Source organism: Etheostoma spectabile, chromosome 15 (genome assembly GCF_008692095.1).
Source record: "Etheostoma spectabile isolate EspeVRDwgs_2016 chromosome 15, UIUC_Espe_1.0, whole genome shotgun sequence".
Taxonomy (NCBI): Eukaryota; Metazoa; Chordata; class Actinopteri; order Perciformes; family Percidae; genus Etheostoma; species Etheostoma spectabile.
Window position 1 is genome coordinate 9,703,968 of NC_045747.1, and position 22,158 is coordinate 9,726,125.

At 38.3% G+C, this 22,158-nt stretch overlaps 3 protein-coding genes across 6 annotated transcripts in view; all 3 read right to left on the reverse strand.

Moving 5' to 3' along the window:
• The window catches only part of LOC116702541 (E3 ubiquitin-protein ligase rnf213-alpha), a 30,310-nt gene extending 18,399 nt beyond the window's left edge, over positions 1-11,911 (reverse strand). For all 3 annotated transcript variants that reach the window (XM_032536790.1, XM_032536789.1, XM_032536788.1), the window contains exons 1-24: positions 11,757-11,911; positions 9,746-9,862; positions 8,772-8,920; positions 7,700-8,383; positions 7,417-7,577; positions 7,157-7,324; positions 6,035-6,240; positions 5,618-5,907; positions 5,266-5,525; positions 4,915-5,130; positions 4,624-4,816; positions 4,476-4,531; positions 4,073-4,247; positions 3,834-3,977; positions 3,594-3,692; positions 3,387-3,509; positions 2,953-3,136; positions 2,574-2,747; positions 2,152-2,304; positions 1,453-2,072; positions 1,157-1,316; positions 860-1,077; positions 581-718; positions 310-477 (exon numbers count right to left, since the gene is read on the reverse strand). In XM_032536790.1, the coding sequence (XP_032392681.1) occupies positions 310-477; positions 581-718; positions 860-1,077; positions 1,157-1,316; positions 1,453-2,072; positions 2,152-2,304; positions 2,574-2,747; positions 2,953-3,136; positions 3,387-3,509; positions 3,594-3,692; positions 3,834-3,977; positions 4,073-4,247; positions 4,476-4,531; positions 4,624-4,816; positions 4,915-5,130; positions 5,266-5,525; positions 5,618-5,907; positions 6,035-6,240; positions 7,157-7,324; positions 7,417-7,577; positions 7,700-8,383; positions 8,772-8,920; positions 9,746-9,845 (4,839 nt within the window). In that variant the 5' untranslated portion in view covers positions 9,846-9,862; positions 11,757-11,911. The remainder of the gene's footprint in view (positions 1-309; positions 478-580; positions 719-859; positions 1,078-1,156; positions 1,317-1,452; positions 2,073-2,151; positions 2,305-2,573; positions 2,748-2,952; positions 3,137-3,386; positions 3,510-3,593; positions 3,693-3,833; positions 3,978-4,072; positions 4,248-4,475; positions 4,532-4,623; positions 4,817-4,914; positions 5,131-5,265; positions 5,526-5,617; positions 5,908-6,034; positions 6,241-7,156; positions 7,325-7,416; positions 7,578-7,699; positions 8,384-8,771; positions 8,921-9,745; positions 9,863-11,756) is intronic.
• A 2,182-nt stretch (positions 11,912-14,093) lies between these two features.
• Positions 14,094-16,757, reverse strand: LOC116703474 (B-cell receptor CD22). Of its 2 annotated transcripts, none has more exons than XM_032538228.1 (9): positions 16,504-16,757; positions 16,075-16,425; positions 15,731-15,988; positions 15,345-15,599; positions 15,065-15,158; positions 14,922-14,982; positions 14,523-14,644; positions 14,383-14,442; positions 14,094-14,291 (listed from the first exon to the last, which is right to left on the reverse strand). In XM_032538228.1, exons 1-9 carry the CDS (start codon positions 16,556-16,558, stop codon positions 14,255-14,257), a joined length of 1,293 nt encoding a protein of 430 aa, XP_032394119.1. In that variant the 5' UTR covers positions 16,559-16,757; the 3' UTR covers positions 14,094-14,254. The 2 variants fall into 2 exon arrangements, with proteins under 2 accessions (XP_032394119.1, XP_032394120.1); XM_032538229.1 differs by having other exon boundaries at positions 16,075-16,139; positions 16,504-16,628.
• Positions 16,758-17,707: 950 nt separating this feature from the next.
• LOC116703484 (B-cell receptor CD22) lies at positions 17,708-21,774 on the reverse strand. Its single transcript, XM_032538244.1, has 9 exons — positions 21,566-21,774; positions 21,140-21,490; positions 20,805-21,062; positions 20,419-20,673; positions 19,847-19,934; positions 18,821-18,869; positions 18,403-18,527; positions 18,258-18,314; positions 17,708-18,174 (listed from the first exon to the last, which is right to left on the reverse strand). Exons 1-9 carry the CDS (start codon positions 21,606-21,608, stop codon positions 18,150-18,152), a joined length of 1,251 nt encoding a protein of 416 aa, XP_032394135.1. The 5' UTR covers positions 21,609-21,774; the 3' UTR covers positions 17,708-18,149.
• Between the last annotated feature and the right edge of the window lie 384 nt (positions 21,775-22,158).

Below are 22,158 nucleotides of genomic sequence, written 5' to 3' on the forward strand. Positions count from 1 at the left end.
ACATATTCATTACATTTTACGCATTAAGTACACCCAAGTCATTACTGTTGATGTCAATAGATATTAGCTCTGTCCCTGTTTGTCATATGTTATTAATCCTTGTATTTGTTTTATATTTGTTTTAATTATTGTGATTTTTGGTTACAACAACTTGATGCATCTTCAAAGATAGAGAATTTTTGCTTAGGATTATAATTATTATATAGAAGTAGTAGCAGAAGCATTGGTAGTTGTAGTAGTATTTCAACTCCTATGCTAAACAAATTGACCTAAGTTAATTAAATAAAAAAGGGAAACATTTAAATATACCTCTGTAAAACGATCAACTTCATTCTGCCCTTGATCACCTTTCCCAGACATAAGCATGAGTTTGTTCTGCAGCTCCCGCAGGTCCTCAAGTGTGTAGCAGCGCATCTGCTGATGAGCCTCATCATGCTCCTCTGGAATCTGCAGCTTCAGGGCTGTGTCAAGAGTCAACTGGATTGAAACACAGAAATACTTTAATTGTAGAAATTTTGTTCTCAGAGAAAACATATGTGCTGCATGTACATAGGGACGCCCTCAGCTAATTGTTATTCACCTTTTTAACACTTTGTGCACTGATCAGGTAGATACCCTTGTTGTTGATGGCTGATGCTAAAGAGAGAGATGACAGCTCCACTGATCCATGACTGTCCTTCACAGTCTTCAGCCATTCCAAATGGCGTGCACTGTCCCGCTACAAAAGAAGACAATTCTAAATTAAGCTATTAAATATTATTTTCCATTTCATAAGGCTACTATGCCAACTGTTAGATAGTTTGATGTTTAAGAGTTGTTGAGTTCTTTCAGCAGTAGCATTAGCAAGGTGTCCTCTTACTAGCTTTTTTGGTAGGTTGCTGTCATTCTCCAAAGCTCTCCAGAGCTTCTTGAGCACCTCTTTGAGGACATGAAAACCAGCATCTGGTTTGAGCTCATATAGCATTGACGAATAGCCAAGGACAGCACCGTGGAAGCAAGCTACGCGATCCACATCCATGTCATTCTCTCCCGCAGAAATGGAAGCCAGGTCAACGAACACTTTCAACTCATTGATATCTAAAAATTAATAAATATAAGTTAGCTGAATGCGCATTCAAATAAATTGGTTGGGACTACAGCAATTAACTATGTTTACCTTCAAGTGCATCTTTTACCCATCTAACAAAGTGTCCTCTGAGTCCCAGCTCAAGTAGGCACTGACTCCGGGCCTCAGTGATGTCCACCAGGACCATCTTGGCCTGCATCAAGTCATTGTCAATCCGATTGAGCTGCTCTGTCTGAAAGTCTGCTTGACTCTGAAGAGATAAAAAGACAATTTTAAATTATTTTTAAAAACAATAAAGAAACTTAACACACATGGTATGCAAAGGGAGATTTTTAGCCTTATTCGTTTTCACATAATCAGTCTTAGTTCAAAATATGGCCACTTACAACTTCTCTAAGAGTCTCGAGAACCCTGAAGTCCCCTTGAAGATTAAGCGTCTCTTTGACCATCATGATAATTTGAGCCGAAGCCACAGCTAGATGAAGATCGTGATACTGCTCGATCTGTTGAACCCTGCTGTGGATCCACTGTTTGTCGGTTGATTTATCGATCATGCACATGATGTCCAGGTCCAGTGCAAGCTCTTCGTACTTGCCCTTGTAATCTCTGAATAGCTGGTTTACCTCCTCAAGCCTAATGCTGCCATTCTTCAGACAAGTGTAGATGTCTTTGTAATCAGCAAAACAAGGCTCGAAAATGTCGTCATGTATCATTTCTGGTGTTGCCATAACGTCCGCTACGCCATGTTCGCCAGCGTGGTCATCTTCCATTTCTTCAGTGGCTATGAGTTTGGCTTGTTTCTCCCAGCATACTTTGAATATATGACTCTCTCTAAAGGTGAACAGGACCTCTGTCATGTTTCTGATTTCTTCAACCAGATCAAAGTAGGTGACAACACCAGCCTTGGCAGAGGACAGTTGGTCAAATGGATGAACCTCCATGAAATGGTTCAGGGGCATAATCTCAATGTTGACCTGCTGTCTCTCTTCCATGTCGGCAACATCAACTGTCAAGGAAATTAAATAAACGTGTTATATTTGCCCCAAGTGTGTAATCAAACCAAACTGACTGATTGTACACCATACCGGTCATATATTCCTTTAGTTTTTGGCTCATTGTTAAGAAGACGTCCACAAGCTCCTTCTCATGGTGCACAGCTTTCACTTCATCCTCTCTGCACTGTAACAGCCTCCTCATTTTGGCATTATCCTTGTATTGTTCATTCTCAGAGAGGCAATCTACACACACACGCACACGCACACGCACACGCACACGCACACGCACACGCACACACACACACACACACACACACACACACACACACACACACACACACACACACACACACACACACACACACACACACACACACACACACACACACACACACACACACACACACACACACACACACACACACACACACACACACACACGTTCTAGGGTTCTTTATTATTGACAAACAAATGTATTCAGAAATCTCTGCTGACAAGCAGACTGTTATTACCAATCTTCAGCAGATCTAAGAAGACGTTTCTCTTCTCCAAAATGATGTTGAGCATGCTGGTCTTAATGTTTCCATGGACCAGTTGCTTGTTGATTGCTGTGAATGAAGATATGGCTATAGCAATTCTGTCCCTGGCATCTTGAGAGAGCGTCTCAATCACGTTTTTGTCTGTACCTGCAATTATAGAAATGTTAGTGTTTCTGTCTAAAACCACATTACTTATTACAATGCTCAGTTTCTGCCATGAATTCAATCATAAACTGAGGCCTGGTTTCCTATCATCTGTTCTTTTACAATTATATTCTATCTGCCTACCCTACGGAAGTTTTCATTTTGGTGTGTACATATTTTAATGGTTTATTAATTTCTGAGGATATACCGTGCAGTTTGAAAATGTCTTTGGCGGCAGTCCAGGAGAGGAGGTGATGAAGGACTAATTCTTCATCTTTCTGATAATTTCCTTGTTGGTCCTTTGGCCAAGATTTCTGGATAATGGCTGAGATGAGTTTCCCGAACTTCCAGTTTATCTTGAACCTCTCAAACAGCTTTCCCTCAGACTTGGTCTGTATATGAGGTTGAACAGGCATTAACATTACTGTGCATCTTTTAAACAGATGATCCAAATCTGTGTTTCATGCAGTTCCTTTTATTTTTATATAGGGACATTTTCCTGAATTTGTTTTTAGAAGATTTAATTTGTAATTTACTCATTTCTGTCAATGGAATATTAATTTTCTTAAATACGGCCAGAAATCTTATAAAATATGCAATTACTACATGAAAATTCAAAAAGTGAAAGAAAGAGTTGTCTACCTGGCACAAAGATGTAACAGCCTCAAGAGCACACCTCTCAATACTGGCAGCAACGTGTGGATGGGATTTACTGAGTTCCTCTATTTTTGTGCAGTAAAATTCAATTTTATCCAAGGCAGTTTCCTAAAACCAGACACATAAAACATATGTCACATTTCATAGTTTAACCAAAAAGTAACAGGGATGTGCAAAAGATATGTCACATACCTGTTTGAACTTGCCCTCAAAATCCATTGTGAATGTCTGTCTCCATTCTTTCGTGCACTCTTCATCTTTGAATTGGATGGCGATTATGTTGTTCCACGTCTGTAAAAAAAAAATATATATATATATATATTTCAGAAAAAACATGTTTCAGCTTTCTCTACCACTGATGGGTTGTAAGACATGAGTACACATGCATACTTTGTGTATTATTGATTTACTAAATCTAACAAATCTGCTCACTTCAATCTGTTTTGAGGTCTCAACACGGTACAGGTACACACTCTTGTTGAGCAAACTCTGTCTGAAGAAGCGACTTATCCAGTTCCTCATTATGGAGATGAAATCTTTTGCATATTGTTTCTCTCTTTCACCTTCTTGAATCTCCTGAATGAGAATTATTAGGACAGTAATTGAGAAAAGCAAGATTTAAATCTGTCTGAAATGCTAACAGTTTGCCTTATAAGATTCCCTTCACATACCTGTTGCTTGTTACATTGTACATAGTCTGACACTGATGCAACCAGATTCATACAAGCCACAGGAATTTCAGGGTAGTTATGGGTATATGATGCTGATGTGACACCTTTGCAGAGCTTCTCCAACAGTTTCACTGCTGTTACTAGGCACTCTCTCCTATAAGCCTCAGTAAAATAACTATAACACAAAACGGAAGGTTAAAGCATCACATTTAACAAACATGTCACGCTCCATGTTAAAATGTGGTTTCATGATCAGCACAGCCATATAGTCATACAAGAATATGGAAAGAACAAACTATAATGTGAACTAACAATTCAACCAACACATAGAAATAAACCGCCTGTGACCTCATGCCTTTTACAACTCAATAGAAAATCTAGTAAATTTAGAAGAGCAAATCACCTGTACTGTTCTTCAATGAGTTTTCCTTGGATATATGAGAGAATGTCAGATACTGTCTGTAAAGCAGAAATTCAAGAACATTAATTAGTTTAATGAAACATATTATAATTCTGAAATATATAATTTTCAACTAGTGTTTGCACTTCACCTGGAAGTTACTGATTGTAATATCCTGAGGAGCCTTGTTAGTGAAAACATAAAGCATGTCCAAAAGCTCAATGTTAATGTTGATGATACACTCCATCAGGTCATCAAATGGCATCAGGTACGTGCAGGATCGCACTAAAAGTGCATCAACCTCCATCAAGTGATTGTGGCTTTTAATCAAACTCACTAGTGCCCTGAAAACAGAAGAGTAAGTAAACAAACATAATGTAAATTAAAATCCATCTATTTCCAAATAAATTCAATGTAAGATGTTTGTGTGAGGGGCTCTTACTTCCTCTGTTCACTGTTCATGTATGATGCTGAGGGACCAACTTCAAGGCCTTGCAAACCGGCCCAGTTTGTGCCGTACTTCAAGTTTCCAAGAGTATTTTTTTCAAAGGGCTTTGCGGTTCCTCTGAGGAAGTGTAAGAGGGGTAGCACCAGAATCCATCGTGGCATTCCCAATTTCTTCACCTCCCGTATCAGATACATCAACAGTTCTTGCAGACTACATCAAAGAACATTTTATTAGCATTTGAACAGATTAGTCTTTGTTACTTTGTAATCAGTAGATTGTGACTATCATTTTAAATAATTGGTCCATGTAATTATATATCAACAGCATTATTAAATAGGTACCTACTCTTTTAAAATAGCGACATCCTGAGAAAACTCTGTCCAGTACTGGAGGAAGTCCTCTTTGTCTTTTTTGGGTAAACAGAGTGCACTGCAGAGCCTATGGAGCTCACCATTATCCAGTTTTAATTTTTGCTGTCTCCATAAAAAGAGCATGATAACAGCTGCTCTCATGGGATCCTGAATGTAGAGCATCGTCCCGCCTCCATTCTTCAGCAACTGAGGAATCACCTTTGTCACCATGAAGTCCTTTAGCATCTTCTTCACCTAGGAAATTATACCAGAGACACAGAGAGACTAAGTTCGGCAGGCCATACCTGGGTGCGCCTAGACTTTTTACACAAAGATTAGGAACATACATCATCTTCCCCATAGTTTAAGGAGTACCACTTCTTTTGTTTTTCTTCATACACAAAAGGCTCCCCATAAACCTGACAGAACTGATTCAGCTGGATCAGAAAACTTCTCAAATTGGTAGGGGTCCAGGTCCTGAGAAGATCAAATATGGTCTCGAGCATTATATTCCCCGCAATCTCTCTGCCTTGAATCAGAGTACTCCTTTGTTTAGGCCAGAATGTTTCTGTAAAGAGTTTGAGCATGCTCTTCGATGGCTCGGCACAGATGATGTCATCATATTGATGCCAGTCCCCTTTACAAAAAAGATAAAATATACATGAATTGTGTGTAATTCAAATATGTCATACTATAATAAATCAGATTCCATTTGCATGCAAACAAATATAATTACAGCTGGACAAAGTGAACGTAACATTTACCGTCTTCATTGACAAGGCGTGGTTTTACGAACAAACATCTGTTGGTTGTTTGGTGTGTAGAATCCAGTTTGTATATGTACTCATACGCATATTTGCGCGTTTTATTGTAATAGACAACATATTTGTATGGTATCGACACAGATTCAGCTTCACTTTTGAGTGTCGTTAGACTGCCCTCGACCAAAAAACCATGTTCACCAAGATCCCTGTGTGAAAAGGAAAATAAAGTCAAATGTACAGTATGGGGTGTTAAAGGATGGTTCAAATTTTTTGAAGTGGGGTTGTATGAGGTACTTATTCATAAGTCAGTGTATTACATACAGTAGATGGCAGTCAGCAAGCCCCTAGTAAGAGGCAGGCAGGAGTACCAACATGGAAGCTAAGCAATGTACTGCTGTAAACATGGGCCACGGCTAAACATAAATTAACCATTTGACTAAACTTCCCAATCAGCAAAAAAAAAAAAAAAAAATCAGTTTTAGTATACGCGATATTTACAATATTTTCACTGCTTTACTTTGCCGTCAGGCAACCCAGTTTAAGTTTACACGTGGGTTTACAAAATATTTTTTTCTTACAGAACACGGGAGTTGCTTGTCTACCACTGCCTCAAACAGATAGTTTTTTGTGTTATTGTGGGACATTTTGTGGGTGTTTTAAAAAGGGTAAGAACTAACAGTTCAGGTCTCTTTTCGATCCAGAGTCAGACCTAAACACAGAGAATCAGCGTTGAGGTTTTATGCACCACACATCTGGAAAAAACTCTCAGAAGAAGTTGCTCATCTGCAATTCTCTGTTTGACAGTGCCTGTTATTAAATAAAGTATTTGTTTATTATATTATACTATACTATACTATACTATACTATACTATACAGGTAGCTTGACCCTGAGTTAGGGATTGTAGATGTAGTTATAGCAAGTTTGTCAACAAGCAAGTAGCATAATAACTCCATACACATTATGTGTACTCAAATAGGGCAATGATTATGGAAAAGTGTTATTTTTTTCCTAATCAAAACTAAATTCTGGGGGATTCTTTTTTTGCGTGTATCTTTGTTTCATGTGCCCATGTGTTAGACCACCATCTGAGCTAAACTGACAATTGATTTAAGTATACGTACCTGGACACATTCAGCTCAACTGCATCGTCCTCCCATGTCCCTATGCGGAACCCAGCCCTGATGAAGATACGATCTTCTTTTGGATCAAATTTGAAATCTTTTGAAAGAACTGCATGGAAGTAAATAGTGAGTCTGTTTTGTGCAGCAATGGTGTTGTTCCTGGTCGGCCTGAAAAGCAAAAACAAATAAATACAGATATAGCAAATAACACACACACACACAACTGGCATTGGTGATCTAAAGCACATGTGTACAACCACCTTTTGGGTGGCAGGCCAGCTGGGCTGCTGGACTGTGTGTTATCCTTAGTGCCGTCTTTACTTCCATGGTCAGCGTCGGAGGTTTGTGCTGCGGTCGAGGCCTGAACCACCATGTCCTCTACTGTCCGCTGCGGGTCCACACTGGAGCCTGTGCTGTCAGCCTGTACAAGTAGCATTAAAAATGTAGGTTAAGTATACACCTTAAACTCTTTTTCCAGTAAAAGAATAAAATGTGGGCTTCTGTCAATAATGATTACTTTCCATACAGTATAGTCAGCCTTACCTTTGATACATTTTGAGGGCCAAAAACCATCTGTTGGTTAGCTACCACAGCCTGCTTCTGTTTCTGTACCTGCTGACTCTTTCCCTTCTGTTTGCTTTCTCCTGTCTGTTTCACATGTTGCTCCACGTTGGCATTCTGGTCCAGTGCAGGTTGTTTGGCTGTGTCTTTCTTGTTCTTGGAGTTTTTCTTTTCAGTCTTTTGTTCTTTAGCAATAGTGGCCTTTGTCCCTTTGCCTGAACCTGATTGAGAAGTTGTAATGTTGCTATCACCTGAGATGGGAGTCGGAGTGTCAGCTGGTGCTGTGTTGAGCGCCTGATCTGGAGTTGATTTTGGTGTGTTGCTCTTTCCTTTAGCAGGGTTACCTGGAGCTTCTTCAGGCTGTCCCACAGTTCCTGCTTCTTCTGTGGCAGCTTCCTTTTCGCTCTCAACGACGTGTGTGTCTTCAGGTGGTGCGGCAGGAATGTTAGCTGCTAAAGAACTAGGCTGGCTCTCCAGTGAGGAGGGCTGATCCTGGAGTGAGTCTGGTGTTTCATCCATTGCATTATCTGAGCTTTCACTGCCAGAAGAGTCTTTCCCATCCTGTGTCCTCCTCCCCTGGTTGTCTCCCAGGGAGAGATTGGACGGGTATTGGGCTGATGACAAGTTGCCATCTTTATTTTTTTTGTTCTTCCTCTTTTTCTTCTTCTGTGAAGGGCATATGGTAGAAGAACAGCTTTACAAACCACTTTTGTAATACTTAGTATTACTGACGGACTGACATTTTAAATTTCTAAAGATCTAAACAAAAGGCCTTTTAATGATGTGTGGTAACGTTAAGTAGGATATCATTATTAGAGATATTAACTAAAAGTATGTCTTTATGACTTTTATTTTAAATGAACATGCCCAAGCCTTCAACTGAAGTCATAGTCCAATTGATTCTAGAGTCTGAAGATGGCAGAACATTTTTACCAAAAGGTAGACCAAACCTAGACTTATCTATTATTGGAAATATTAGAAAGGGATGATGGCATTCTGTATTTAACTCTTGCACAAAGAATGTCTGCCTAGAACAACAGACATTCACACGCACCTTTTTCTTTGGTTGGCTGATGGTCTCGTCATTTGGCCTTTTGGGAGATTTATCGGAGTCTTTCCTGTCCACAGGTGGGTCGTTTTTCTCTGAAACTGATGCCGTAATTCCTGGGTCTGCTACCAAGGATTTGGGCTGATCCCTTGTATCTGGATTAAAGATAAATGGTATACAAATCAGACTGCACCCTAAGACATGTGAAAACTACAACTACAATGCCCTGCTCTGGGGGTTATCGACAGTAGTTATTTGCCTAAGGCTAATTTGCATTCCAGTCGAATCCGAATCACATCCCATAACTGGTGAAAGATTTGAAGGATGCAAATAATACATTTTTGAGAGCAATATCCAAATTAATCACAACATAATTTTTTTGTACTAGTACATAATGTCACCTGCTGTCCTTTATTATTAGTAGTATTAGATGATGATGCAGGGATGCTGCCACCCTAAGGTAAGAGAATAACTATAACACTTGGCCAAGTCCACTTGTTTATTATTTTCATGTCAAGTAATTTCTAATTTTGTTTTTAAAAGTGCTATAAAAGCCTACGAATTGCAACACAGACTCATGGTATGACAATAGAAAATGCAGGCTTTGAAGATTTGAACCCACTTTTTTTTTCTTATAATTGTTTAATTAACTTTACATACAAGTTGTTACGTTTATTATTTAGGGATAAAGGGACATTTAAATATGTTTCATGTTTAAAACCAATTATTGTGACAATTGTGTGGCCAAATTGATAGGGGCAGTACCATCAAACACACAATTGAAACATACACTCTGCCCTGAATGGCACACAGTTAAAGTATACACTACAGTATAACTCATCTGTCCTTCAAATTAGTTTCTGGATATTTTACTAACAAAACAACCATTGTTCTTTTATACATTGTTCGGACCTTATTAATCACATTTTGTGTGTAATTATATATTTTATTACAAGACATTTCTAAATGAATCTACTTACCTTGTGTGTTTACAGGTTGGACTGGTAACTTCTGACCACACTCGCTACAGAACTTGGCGGTCTTCTCTGCAATATGTTGTGAACAACGTGGGCACTTCATCTTCACACAAGTGATCACTGCAAAGGAAAAGAACAACTGCAATGTACGTTGAAGTGCCACCCTGTCGCAGATTCCTTTCACTTTCAATTTTGCTACGTGAGGCCTCACGAGACAGTCTCCAGCTCTGCCGAAACAACCGCCTAAGGAGTTTCTTTCATCGACAGGGACTTTGAGCAGTCTCACCCAACAAACTGGCCTCTAAACATGTCGTTAGCTAAGTGATTGAAATGGATAGAACCATAGACAGTTAAAGAAATAGAGCTATGCAGCAGTGACAGCGAGCCACGGCACGCCCACCTTCGGTCGCATCAGTCAGAGAAGAAAAACTAAGAGGTCTCACTGCGCACTACAATAGACCAAGTTTCTTTAAAAAGAATTACACTAACCTTTAGAAAGATAGCATAACTAATAGTTAAAAGAAGAAGGAAAAAGTATTAAAAAATAAAAATGTACTCTTCTGTAGAAAAAATAATACTTCAATTAATTTTTTTATAATAAGGAATAATAATACTTTACGAGTATAATTGTTGAAAATGACCAAAGACAGATTGAAAAAAAGGGATTCTGTAAAACTTGCAGTAGTCTATGCTTCATTTCCTCTTCAAGGACATAATCACTGCTCTGCTCGCTCTTTGTTAACAACCATGGATGTATTAAGAAAAGCCCTTAGGACCTATGGTTACACCCTAAGGCAACAATTATAGTTTGAATGTTTAAGCATTGCTGTGATGAAGTTTATTGCATTTTTGTTCATATTTTGTGGGTCTTCTATGTGAGGCAACAGGGTTATTCAGCTCAGAGTTTAGCACAGAATTTTCTTAAGATTTTCTAAACAGTGAAAAAAATGTGACTGACATATCTCATGCTGTTGCTACTTTCTGTCCATACTCATATATTATACATATATTGTCAAATATTGTCAAATTTTAGGGCTCAATTTTCTCTCTCACTGAGAATTTCTGTGATTATTTTTCAAATAAAAAATGTGTGAAATAATTGTTATGTTAGCAAATATGTGGTAATATCATAGACTGTATCAGTCTATGGGTAATATTGATAGACAGGGAAAAAATGCTGTGAAAATTGCAGGAACTAGATGTGACAGTGTACTTGACTGTTTATTATGCCCCAAATTGTCTTTAATCTAAAAAACTTATAAAACAACATTATTAAAGAAACATTTATGAATTAATCGTGGGGGTATTATAAGATTGCAGTTAGGATCGCAAAACAAGTTTGCAGAAGGAGAGAGATTAGACCTATCTTTGTTTACAGACTGGAATGAGTCACAACGTTTTTAACGCATGGAGTGATCCACCCTCTTAATGAAAAGATCTTTGGGTCCACAGCCAATAGCGTGGTTGCTTCGTAAAATCATTTGTTGCGCCACTTCCTGTTTCCCCCCCCCCCCCCCCCCCCCCCCCCCAAAAAAAGAAGGAAAGTAGAAATGTCGACCTATAACCTCATTCGACAACAGCAAAAAGGAATGCTTACTAAACAACATACATTAGCTAACGTTACCAATATTATTGCATAATCACAACACAGTAACAGCTCTGTGTCACACGGAATAAGTGTCCTTGCTACATTTAGGCAGCGAGTTAGCTAACTAGTTTACTGTGTAACAGCGTTATGTTAGCTTACATTAGCTGAGTCTGTTTGCTCTCTGACTCACTTTCTAGAAACAAAACAATAAAATGTGCAGGTGCAAGGACGGCTGATAACCAAATGACATTGCTTTTAAAACCCGTTTGAGCCAGACTTACTCAGAAGAGTCCCGTGACAGCGAGGTCTGATAAGTTAGCTAACTCCAGCTAATATGATTAACATTAGATTATTATTTTTAATTTGTCGAAAAGTCTGACGTTATCACCTCCAGCTTTCTACAGAGAGGTAACAAACATGTCCTACCTGAAAAGACTGTCGCGACCTTATAAAATATGTCTCCTCTTTAGCAAAAGGAAAAGCCCAGAAGTCATCTCTGCTGGACCTAACGTTACCGCCGGTAGAGACACATCCAAGACACTGCTGTTATTCCGTTTCCGCATGTCTTGTAAAGTTTCGTTTTATCAGAAATGGGCGTCAACTAAAACAGTTTACTTTAATGGCTCATATCAGTATTTATTTCTGGACCGGGGAGGATGGCTGGAAGTTATTATGCACAGGTGTGGCAAGTTGGGACTAGTACAACTTGTTCTAATCACACTGATCAACAATTCTAGTTTTTATTCATAATCAAGTGCTGTATAAGTAGGCTACTATATAACACAAGCACAGAGTAGGCACATCCAAGAGGGGGCATGTGCTTTCTGAATGGTTAATGTAAACAAATATTAGATAGGGAGCCATGGTCCATCAAGTGATTTAGTTACAAGCATTGTGGGATTTTCCTTTTGTATTTTATTTTTTTAGAAATAACTGTGTCCTACAGGCAAATTCCAAGTCTGTATATGCACCCCTTAAAGGCTTTCATGAAGAGTGGCATTGTCTTCATGGCTTGTGGCATAAAAGCACGTTTGTTGTGTCTATCTTTGTCCTAAACAATGATTGTTAGTATAAGTAGGCTATATAACTTTACCCAACAGTGCTTGCAGAGTTTTACCTAAACTCTGTCCAACTCAGTCACTGGTTAGCTATATGGTCACAAGCATTCAAGCAGTCAGAGAAACTCGTGGCTGTATTTGACTTTCACTTTGAGCAAGGACACAGTAAACTGGCTGTTGTCCAGTGGCCTACAGTGGAAAACTATCACAGGCTACATGTAAATCCATCCATTGTGTTTACGTGTGCAAATAGAAAGCAAGAAGTCGTTCACCACAGCAAAATGTCCACAAAGTAGCAGCACTGGACCAGTTCCTGTATGTGCCCTTCAACTTCAACAGGTTTGTATAGTTATTTTAAAGCTACACATGGATTCAGGCTGAGTGATGTTTTTGTAGCTCTTGCATAATGCCCTGTCTAGGTAATCCATCTGTAATAAGAAAAAAAGTAGAAGCAATAATATTGTATATAGTTACAGTTAATAGTTTACACTGAGCATCCAATGATGTCTGTGGGATGAACTTTGATCCTGTTTGAGCTGTGTCTCTCTACAGCTCTCACATGACACCCACTTCTCCATTGAGGAGAGTTGTGTTCATTTGAGTAATGAAGGCTCAACACTAACTTATTTAGAATGCTATGCTCTTAAATTGTCAGCAGAGGGCAGAATAACCTGGGATTTTGTGTAACAATGTGCCATTGAGCTATTATTTCAACCGTATGCATCTGGATGCTGTGCCCCCAAAAAAAGAGTCACCTTATCTTCTGGTAACGCCTACTGTATCTTAAGTGTTTCGGGTTCATTTTGTGCAGGTATGTCATGGTAATTTAGACTGCAGAGAGAGAGAGAGAGAGAGAGAGAGAGAGAGAGAGAGAGAGAGAGAGAGAGAGAGAGAGAGAGAGAGAGTGTCCTGGCCCTATAGCAAAACAAAAAAAAAGTCAAGTTAAAAATAAAACCGCACAAGTGGAAATCATCAGATTAACAGTAAGAGCTGTTTGGAGAGTCTTTAATTGTCTCAGATACAAGAAATTACAGAAGAAGCATGTCAAGGCTATTTTGTTGCCCAAATTGTTTTGGCAAATAAGAGGTTGCATTGAATGGCAGGTAGCTTATAGTTATCAATGATGAATGTTTGCATATTAAATGTGAAGGTGTATTTTTTCATCTACATCCATCACTGACGCCCTGAAGGGCAATCAGGCAGATGTTATGAAGTATTCAAAATGTAATGTGATGACACAGTGTTACATCAAAAGGAAGAAAGACAACTGAACCTGAATGAGTCGTGAGTTAACTTGTTTCCCTGAAAAAAACTTTGTTTTTGCTGTATAATGTTTTTGTTTTCTCACATGTGTGTATTATAATAGTTTGTACCTCACACAATGTCTGTATTTCAATTATTTCACATATTTCCATCTTTTAGGAACCTGCTCCAATTGTCTGTGGCCTGGTTGAGTAATACATGACTAAAAGACTCTTATAAACCTAAGGTGCTAAACAACAGCAAATGAACTTCCACAGTACCAAAACCACAACACAAGAGTATTTCTTATTTGTAAAACCCTGAGCACCAGAAAGTAACTTAAGAGCCAGCGGGTGCACCTCCACACACATGCTGTATGATCCAGAGGCACGGCGAAAGAAATATGATCACATGCATTAAAAAAAAAATACAACTTAACTTTTATTTTTCTCTTTGATGTAACCTTGAGTTTTAACATTTGACATTCATTTTTTGGTCTTCAGTTTGATCAACAAGAATTAGCATTGACAAAAGAAAATGTATTCGTATTGTATGTGTATGTTTGTAATATTTTGCCACAATTTGTTTCCTTTTCCTTCAAAACGGCATGTGCTTGTTGTCCAATCAGGGAGTTTCAACATATGTAGGGTTCAAGAGTTTCCTAAAAAACAAAGAAGCAAAGAAGAAAACGTTTGCCCTGTTTGGTGATAATCTTATATTAAAGATAAATAAGTACTTGCTGAGCTTTATACCTGCACACTGTGCTGTAAACCACACCTTCGTCATCGTTGTGGGAGGCCACCTGCTGCTCCCTGCAGGCGAAACAGTCGATGAGTGCCTCTAATGCAACATAAACTATTTTTTGAAAAATAGGTAACATGAAATATCTCACATCTTTCTCTCGGTGTGAAAGTCAACAGTTGTGTAGATGAGCTCTAGTGTTTGTTCCTCACATCCAATTCTCTCTTGTGATTGGTTATTGTCAAAAACAGGATAGTTGGCATAGACTGAATTCTGAATATGCATGAAAATAAAAATAATGAATTAGTGTAGAACATACTCTCCTCATACATTCAGTTCTCAGTTCTACTGCATGGCGTTTTACACACAAGAAAAATAACCTCATGGGTTGAACTTGCTTCCATGCTTAACATGTTTGTAGACAACCTCCGTGCAACTAGCATGTTAACCTGTAATGTACAGGATCTCACGCAGCTATAACTCACGTACAAATTTAGAACACAATAGAACCATAACGATCTTTAAATAGTCAATATAATGGTGGTCCCACCTGGATGTCCTCCTCACACTCCTCGCTCCTCTCTGGTGCTCTTGTCCTTTTTCTGTTGAGTCTGAAAGACATTAAAAGACTTGTGAGCATCATCGCATGATTGTTGTGATCTATATTAGTGATAAAGTGTAAATACAGCTTACCTTCTGACGGCAAAAACAATGGTCACAATCAGAAGCACAGAAACAGCAGCAATTATGGCGATGATAAGTACATCTTTGGTAAATGTCCAATCTTCTGTGTACAAAGGCAGTGGCTTAGCTTTGTGAGACAACAATGAAGTCGTCAAATGAAAGTCAAAAGATGTGACACATAATCTACTTGTTTAAAAATGATTGTTTCAATTCCACTTTTTTTTTTAAAAACTGTTCAAGCAAAGGTTTATCAAAGACACTAAATATGAGCAAATAAAAATCCACTTACGTTTCATTTTTATAGTAACTACAGAGGAGTTTTGGCTTCCATGTTTGTTGCTGGCACTGCATAAATACTGGCCACCATCACCAGGGATGAACACAGGCCCTTTTCCAACATCCATTATATCGCCGTCATCTATTTTAACCCAGGTATAATTCTCCACTGGGGGGTTAGCACGGCTGCTGCAGGTCAGGGTTATGTTGCTGCCGGCGTCTGCCTCCATCGATGGTCTGACAGACACTGATGTGTTCTTGGGGCTATCTGAAAAAAACTGGAGCTGTTAACTGCCACAGAAATCATTTCGGAAATTGGTAGATTTCATTTTAATTAACTAAATCACATCATTTTTATTTCTTTTTCATTCAAGTGTTGATTTTGTGTCCAATACTCACATTCAACATCAATGTGTATGACTCCTGAAGATGCTGCTGTGTGTCTTTTCAGAGAACAAGTGTAGTTTCCAGAGTTTGTGGAGGACATGTTGCTTAAATAAAGTGTAGGTCCCTCAGTTATGGGTTCTCCATTCTTAAACCAGGTGAAAGCAGATAAAAGATTGTCACCATCACAGCCGTTTCTGCAGGTCAGATTCACAGAGTCGCCCTCCTTTATTGTTCTGTTTCCATTAGGCTTTGTCACCGAAATGCTCAAATCTAAAAGAGCAAAGTACAGCTTCAGTTTGTTTATGGATTAAAGTGCATAGAAGATTCACAATGATTGTGTTATTATGACAACTTACCAACAACCTTTAATGTTGAGCCATCTTTACCAGTCCACTTGCCCTCTTTGTCGTTAGTTGTAAATCTGAAGGTGTGTTTTCCTGTATCATTATGCTCCACTTGGTTTATTTTTAAAGAACAATTGTGATTTGTGTCACCAATATACTGAAATCTTTTTTTTGTTTCATTCAACTTACTGTCAAAATTGAAAGGACCATTAAAAATATCATATTTTTCATGGCCCCATGCGGTACTTTGTACTCTCTGGTTGTCAGGATAGTAAAATGAACAAGGAATGACAACAGAAGAGTCTTTCACTGCACAGATATGTTGCTGGTGATAATTCACTTCCCACTGACTGCAAAGAGCACCTGAAACAAATGTATTGATGCATGCATTATTTCAACATAAAAATGCTACCTTAAATGAGAGTAAAATGTTGTACTTACTGCTCAGAAACAGAAGCATCGGTGTCCATGTCAGGTTTCTGCCTTCAACACACATCTCTATTTGATTTTAAACTTTCAGATCAAAAACTCTGCAGGCAACTTTAATTGTTTTCACATAGTTAGCGTGTCATGTTGTAACCAAAGTTTCCTGTACTGTACCATATGTACCGTTTTGGATCGTCTCTTGAAAACATTCTATGCCCCTGAAATGAGGTCACTCACACCACAGACTCAATGCACAGCTTCAATCGGATCCTTAACGGTATACATATGAAACCAGGCCCTGCATAGAGGAAATGGCACACAGCACACACTAATAATGTTGCTTTATTGTGGGCAGAGCAGTCAAAGGTACTGTGACATTTTTTAAACACCACACAACCAAGTGTCACTAGTTAGTGTATTGACTGTACTCTGTTCTTAAAGTATGTTTTAGCCGTATTCATTTTCCATGTTTACTTTTGATAACTTGCCACTAAGTGTTATGTGCATGCAAAATGTGAACTACAGTAGAAACTACAGTATTGTTGAACCTGTACCTTGTTATATACTTTACCAATACACATCATCATCTATTAAACTCAACTTTACACGTCAAAAGGACCACTGCACCGCACATGTGAAAAAGATGTATAAAGCCTTTTGTGGCTCCAGAGAACTGAGCGAAGTCTGAGAAATTGCCTCAAATGATGTCACTTAAGTCAGCGTGAAAATGTTTGAAAATGAAAAGAATCTGGAGGTGTGGAGTTGAAGAGAAGTGAGCTCATCATACCTGAAGTCCACTTCTTAGCTCTGCATGATCAAAATGTCAGCAATAGATTTGCATCGTGGGTAATGCAGGCACGTTTTGCGAGGAAGAAGAATGTGTGGGATAAAGAAGAGGATATTTCTGTTTCTGCTGCATCAATTTCCTAGATTACTAGAAACAAGTGAAGTCACCTCATTCTCTTGGTACATTATGTTAAAGAGTGTGTTTTAGAGATTTTAAACATTACGTAGTTTTTGCAGTGCATGACTCTATGTGGTGTGTGTTATGTGTAAGTGGACCTGGTGAGTATATCTCATTGCATCAAAGAAAAGAAAAACCACTAAACAGCAGGGACACATTTAGTTTCACAAAGGTGACAATGTTTTTGTTTTGCTCTCATTTATTCAATATAATAATTTGTATCTCACATAAAGTATTTATTTCACATATTTCTGTCATGTCAGTAGTGCAGGTTTACAACTCCTGAGATGCTCTGGAACTAAAGACTACAGGAAGTAAATGAACTTTTACAGTGCCAAAAGCACAAAACAGGAGTTAAAGTGATTTATAGAAACACTGAGCATCAGAAAGCAACTTAAAAGGCAGTGTGTGCATACACACGATCCAAACACATTTGACACAGAGGAAAGGTGAAAGAAATACAAGAACATGTCTTAAAACAAAAACTAATTTACACACTAAATTGTACCTTCATGAAGATGCCTCGTCACGTTTTTTTTCTCATCTGGTTTATAATATTTATCTTTACGGCAATGCATGTGCAGCACATCTTACAGATTTGTAATAAGTAAGAAAAACATGAGAAACCAAATACCCTCAAAACCCACGTATTACTGCAAAACGACGAGGGTTTAATTTCAAATTGGGGAGGCTTGATCTATAAAGGGTTTGATAGTTGGTGCCTGAAAAAGAGAATAAAAATGTTTGCACTGAAGCCATTTTATGCAAATAATCATTCATTAAATGTGTGTTTCCTGAGCTTCACCTGCACGCTGTGATGTAAACCACATCTTCATTATTATGGGAGTCCGTCTGCTGCTGCCTGCAGGCGATACAGTCAGTCAGTTCACGTGCCTCCAATGCATCACATGTGGAAAAAATTGATCAAATGAAGTTGAAAAACATCTCACATGTTTGACTGTCTTTTGCTGGTGAAGTGTACAGTTGCATAGACGACTTCTGTGGCTGCTTCCTCATACTGATCGCCCACTTGTGATTGGCTGTCACAGGGCAGCCAGTTGACATAGTCTGTATTCTGCATACAATCAAAAACAATTTTAATTAGTGTAGAACAATTCCCTCCTTGTGTTTTAAATTCTACCTTTATGTTTTTGTTATGAGCTTCTGTTTCACCCACACAACCAAAACAACCTCTGCTTTCTCTTATCTGATGTCCATCAAGGTATGTCACCGAGCAGAGATTTAGGATGTGGGTTAGACTTGCCTTTTACCTGCTTAACTGGGTTGCAGACAACTTCTGAGAAACTCCCAGCCCTAATTGTTATATGGTATGGAGCGTACTGTATATGTATGCCACAAAAAGGTCACCTGCATGTCCTCCTCTGTCTCTGGTACCCACGTCTTTTTTTTGTGGAGTCTGAAAAAAAGAAATGTGATCTTTGCTAAGACATGATCGTGATATACATCTGCAGACCTCTGAGCAATGAATAACACAGTGCAAGGATTCTTATTTGTGATCTGTCATTAATTCTGCCACATCAGGTCATGTTTAGTGAAAACCAAAACATGATTTTGATCCATTTTGCTGACAGGACCTAATCAGGTAGCATAACCTGTGTCATAATCCTTCAGGACTTTACATACGGAACATACACTACCGGTCAAAAGTTTGGGGTCACTTGCAAATTTCCATGCCACTCCATTATAGACAAAATACCAGCTGATCTGAGTGGGTGGCTGATCTTTAATGCAATATCTACATTGCCCATTATCAGCAACCATTTATCCAGTGTTCCAGAGGCACATTCTGTTTACTAATCTGATATCATTTTAAAAAACTAACTGAGAAAACACTGGAGAATCCTTTTGCAATTATGTAAGCACATAATGTAATTTGAAAACTGCTGACCGGGTTAAATAAAACAATGCAACTGACCTCAGCTGGTATTTTGTCTATAATGGAGTGCAATGGAAATTTCTAAGTGACCCCAAACTTTTGACCGGTAGTGTACATCTGATACCTTTAGAGATATGGTGCATTACGCTTGATCAAACTGGCAAACAATATCACAAGTAATTGGCATTGGCTCCATCTCGACCAGCTACATTTAAATGTTGCTTATACCTAAATCTGAATTAACAAATCAATAAGATATAACAATAATAATAATAATAATAATAATAATAATAATAACAATATGGTAACAAAGTCCATTCTGCATAATTAGTGCTTTTACTTTTGACACTTAAAAGAGGCTACTTATTTTTTACTTATAAAACATGTATACTTTTGCTTAAGTAAGATTTGAATGCATGACTTATACTTACGTATTATCACTCATTCTACATACTTGTCTGGTGCATGTCAGAAAAGGAGCTACAAATACAGCTTACCTTCTGACGGCAGTAACGGTAATCCCAATCAGGACCGCAGCAACAGTAGCGATGATTAGTACATCTCTGGAACACGTTGCCCAGTATGCTGTAAAATCAAGGCAGTGTGTTACAGTTGTTTCAATGACTTGTTGTTCAATAAGTCCTAAAATATGAGGCACAAAATTATTTACAAAAGGGATTAATTCAATTGACCCTATTTGGAGTCATGTGTTATAACACACATAAGTATTCCCTGGGATATATATTCACTTCAAACCTTAGGAACACCACTATAACTTCCTTTTACATTTGTCCATGCAAATTCTACATACTACATTTGGTTTAATTACACGGTTTTATTGTTATATGCACACGACTTAGAAATTCAGAAATATACAGTATGTATTTTCAGAAAAACAATGGTTGATTTAGCAATTATTATAATTTGTACATATACTGCAGTAGGGTCAGCAGGACCCCAAGCAATGATGAAGTCAATGTCAACAAAACAAAAGAGTCAAAGAATCGTGAGTTAAATTAGAGAAAGACACTAAAGGACTGGTAATATGAGCAAATAAAAATCCACTTACGTTTGATTTTTAAAGTAACAACAGAAGAGTTTTGGCTTCCATGTTTGTTGCTGGCACTGCATAAATACTGGCCACCATCACCAGGGATGAACACAGGCCCTTTTCCAACATCCATTATATCGCCGTCATCTATTTTAACCCAGGTATAATTCTCCACTGGGGGGTTAGCACGGCTGCTGCAGGTCAGGGTTATGTTGCTGCCGGCGTCTGCCTCCATCGATGGTCTGACAGACACTGATGTGTTCTTGGGGCTATCTGAAAAAAACTGGAGCTGTTAACTGCCACAGAAATCATTTCGCAAATTGGTAGATTTCATTTTCATTATCTAAATCACATCATTTTTATTTCTTTTTCATTCAAGTGTTGATTTTGTGTCCAATACTCACATTCAACATCAATGTGTATGACTCCTGAAGATGCTGCTGTGTGTCTTTTCAGAGAACAAGTGTAGTTTCCAGAGTTTGTGGAGGACATGTTGCTTAAATAAAGTGTAGGTCCCTCAGTTATGGGTTCTCCATTCTTAAACCAGGTGAAAGTAGATAAAAGGTTCCCGCCATCACAGCCGTTTCTGCAGGTCAGATTCACAGAGTCGCCCTCCTTTGCTGTTCTGTTTCCATTAGGCTTTGTCACCGAAATGCTCAAATCTAAAAGAGCAAAGTAAGCTATTGCTTTAGATTTAACCTGAGAAGATTCACAATATTTTTTTATTGTGAAAACTTACCAACAACCTTTAATGTTGAGCCATCTTTACCAGTCCACTTGCCGCTTTTGTCGTTGGTTTTAAATCTGAAGACGTGTTTTCCTGTATCATTATGCTCCACTTGGTGTATTTTTAAAGAACAATTGTGATGTTTGTCACCAATGTACTGGAATCTTGTAGTGACTTTTTTTAAGTTCTTGTCAGAAATGAAGAGAGTCCTGAAAGGATGAGACTTAACTTGACCCCACATGACGTTTTTCACTCTCAGGTTATCAGGATAGTAGAACGAACAAGGAATGACAGCAGAAGAGCCTTTCACTGCACAGATATGTTGCGGTTGGTATACCACGTTCCATGTATTGCAGACAACACCTGAAAGATATGGATTCAAACATTTTTTAAACAATTTAATTAAAACAGTAAACAAGATATAAGTGTTGTTCTTACCAGCCAGAAAGAGTAGCATCAGTGTCCTCGTCACAATGCACATGTTACAAATCAAGTCAAATCATCAAGGTTGTAATTGATCCTAAAATGTTTGCAAAATGCTGTGCAGGGGTTGTCAATGGCCTTTTCTCAAAATACACAGTGAATAAATTGTTGCTTTCCTTCATCTGCTTCTTAATCTACATACTAAAAGCACAGCTTCCTGTAGTGGAGAAAATGAAGTCTTTGGTTTCTTTAGGAAAGTTTTCAGCCTATGAAATCAGGTCACATGCATCGCACTCAGTCCTCCCCTTCAGCTTTTTCTGTTTAGATGTGTGACTCCAGTGCATGAAACATAAGTCCTGTGCATACTGGCAGTCTTACTGCATCTTGCTTTGTTGTGGTCATACCATAGTTGTCACAAAATCCATTTTACATTTGATTTTTAATATGGCTGCATGGTTTAAAAAAAAAAAAAAAAAAAAACTTAACAGGGATATATGCTAACATTGTCTCTAGCCAAGTCATCTCTGTACACATTTTGGGAGTAGGTCTATTTTCCAATGTTCGAGTAATTGAACAGAAACCTTAATTTATATCAGCACACATGAAGA